The 1,108-nt window shown below is 62.5% G+C and overlaps 1 protein-coding gene across 1 annotated transcript in view; it reads right to left on the minus strand.

The window, feature by feature from the left end:
* LOC104080458 (atrial natriuretic peptide receptor 2-like) overlaps positions 1 to 1,108 on the minus strand; it is a gene marked incomplete at both ends in the record, with an annotated part of 3,743 nt that overhangs the window by 2,139 nt on the left and 496 nt on the right. Inside the window, 4 exon segments of the mRNA XM_009582856.1 lie at positions 1 to 3; positions 128 to 207; positions 366 to 440; positions 943 to 1,097. The exon segment at positions 1 to 3 is cut by the window's left edge and continues 100 nt beyond it. Coding sequence (XP_009581151.1) covers positions 1 to 3; positions 128 to 207; positions 366 to 440; positions 943 to 1,097 — 313 coding nt within the window.

A 1,108-nucleotide genomic window follows, 5' to 3' on the forward strand; every position in this document is an offset into this window, starting at 1 on the left:
AGCGGAACCCAGATGGGGCTGAGGTTGGGGAGGGGATGCGCTGCTGCTCCCACCAGCCCCCTCCACTGCCATGACTGGCCCCTGCACCCCCACGCAGGGTGCCCACCCCAGCTCAGCCCCCAAACCTACGTGTTTCAGCTCAAAGAGCACCTGCCGCGTCAGCTCGATGCGCTTCTTGTTGATGTGCTTGATGGCCACCACGTTGCCCTGGGGTGCCAGGGAGGGGGAAGAGGTCAGAGGGCAGATTTGGGAAGGGGAGGAAGGTGCTGGCATCCCATAGGGTGGGGGTGCAGCCAAGGGGGAGCACCCCCAACAGGGCTGAGGGGTTTCGGGGGAGGGCTCAGCTCCCCACCTGCCACACTGACCTTGAAGTGGCCGGTGTTGGCGAAGATCTGGTACTTGCCATGGGTGGTCATCAAGGAGCCATAGCTGGAGCCACGCTGCGGGGAAGCAGGAGGTTAGGGATGGGGACCCCAGGTGGGGGGGGTGGATAAGGGATGGTACAGGACAAGCTCTGAAGGGTCAAGACAAGTTCTGCATGCTCTGTAGGGAGGGTGAAGCCTGTAGGGTGAAGTATGGTGTGCTGCAGGGGATGTAGGGATGTGTAGGGGACGGACTAGGTGCGGCTGTGTATGGGATGGAGGGCCACTTAGGGGCTTGATGAGGTATGGTGCTCTGCAGGGGTTTCAGAGCTGCGTAAGGGATGGATCAAGCATGGCTCTGCAGGGGATGGAGGGTCATGCAGGGGATGGATGAAGTGTGGCTCTATAGGGGATGGACAACTATGTAGGGAGGGAGGGCTGTGTGGGGGATGGATGCAATGGGGCTGTGGCTCTGTAGGGGACAGAGGGCCACGTAGGGGATCAACAAGGGAGGAGTGTTGTGCAGGGAGGGAAGGCGGGGCAGGGGCCGGAGGAGGGTGGTGTGCCAGGTGGCTCTCACCAGGGACAGGGTGAGCCGGCTGCCCGCTGCCTTGTGGTACCGGTCAGGGCTCCCGAATTGCAGCTCGTCCCAGCGGATCCTCCAGAGCATGCTGGCAAGCTCCTTCTCCAGCATCAGCTTCCTGGGGGGCATAGTGGGGTCAGGCCCCCATATTCCCCCACCCTGT

This window comes from Fulmarus glacialis, unplaced genomic scaffold (assembly GCF_000690835.1).
Source record: "Fulmarus glacialis isolate BGI_N327 unplaced genomic scaffold, ASM69083v1 scaffold20248, whole genome shotgun sequence".
NCBI classification, from domain to species: Eukaryota; Metazoa; Chordata; class Aves; order Procellariiformes; family Procellariidae; genus Fulmarus; species Fulmarus glacialis.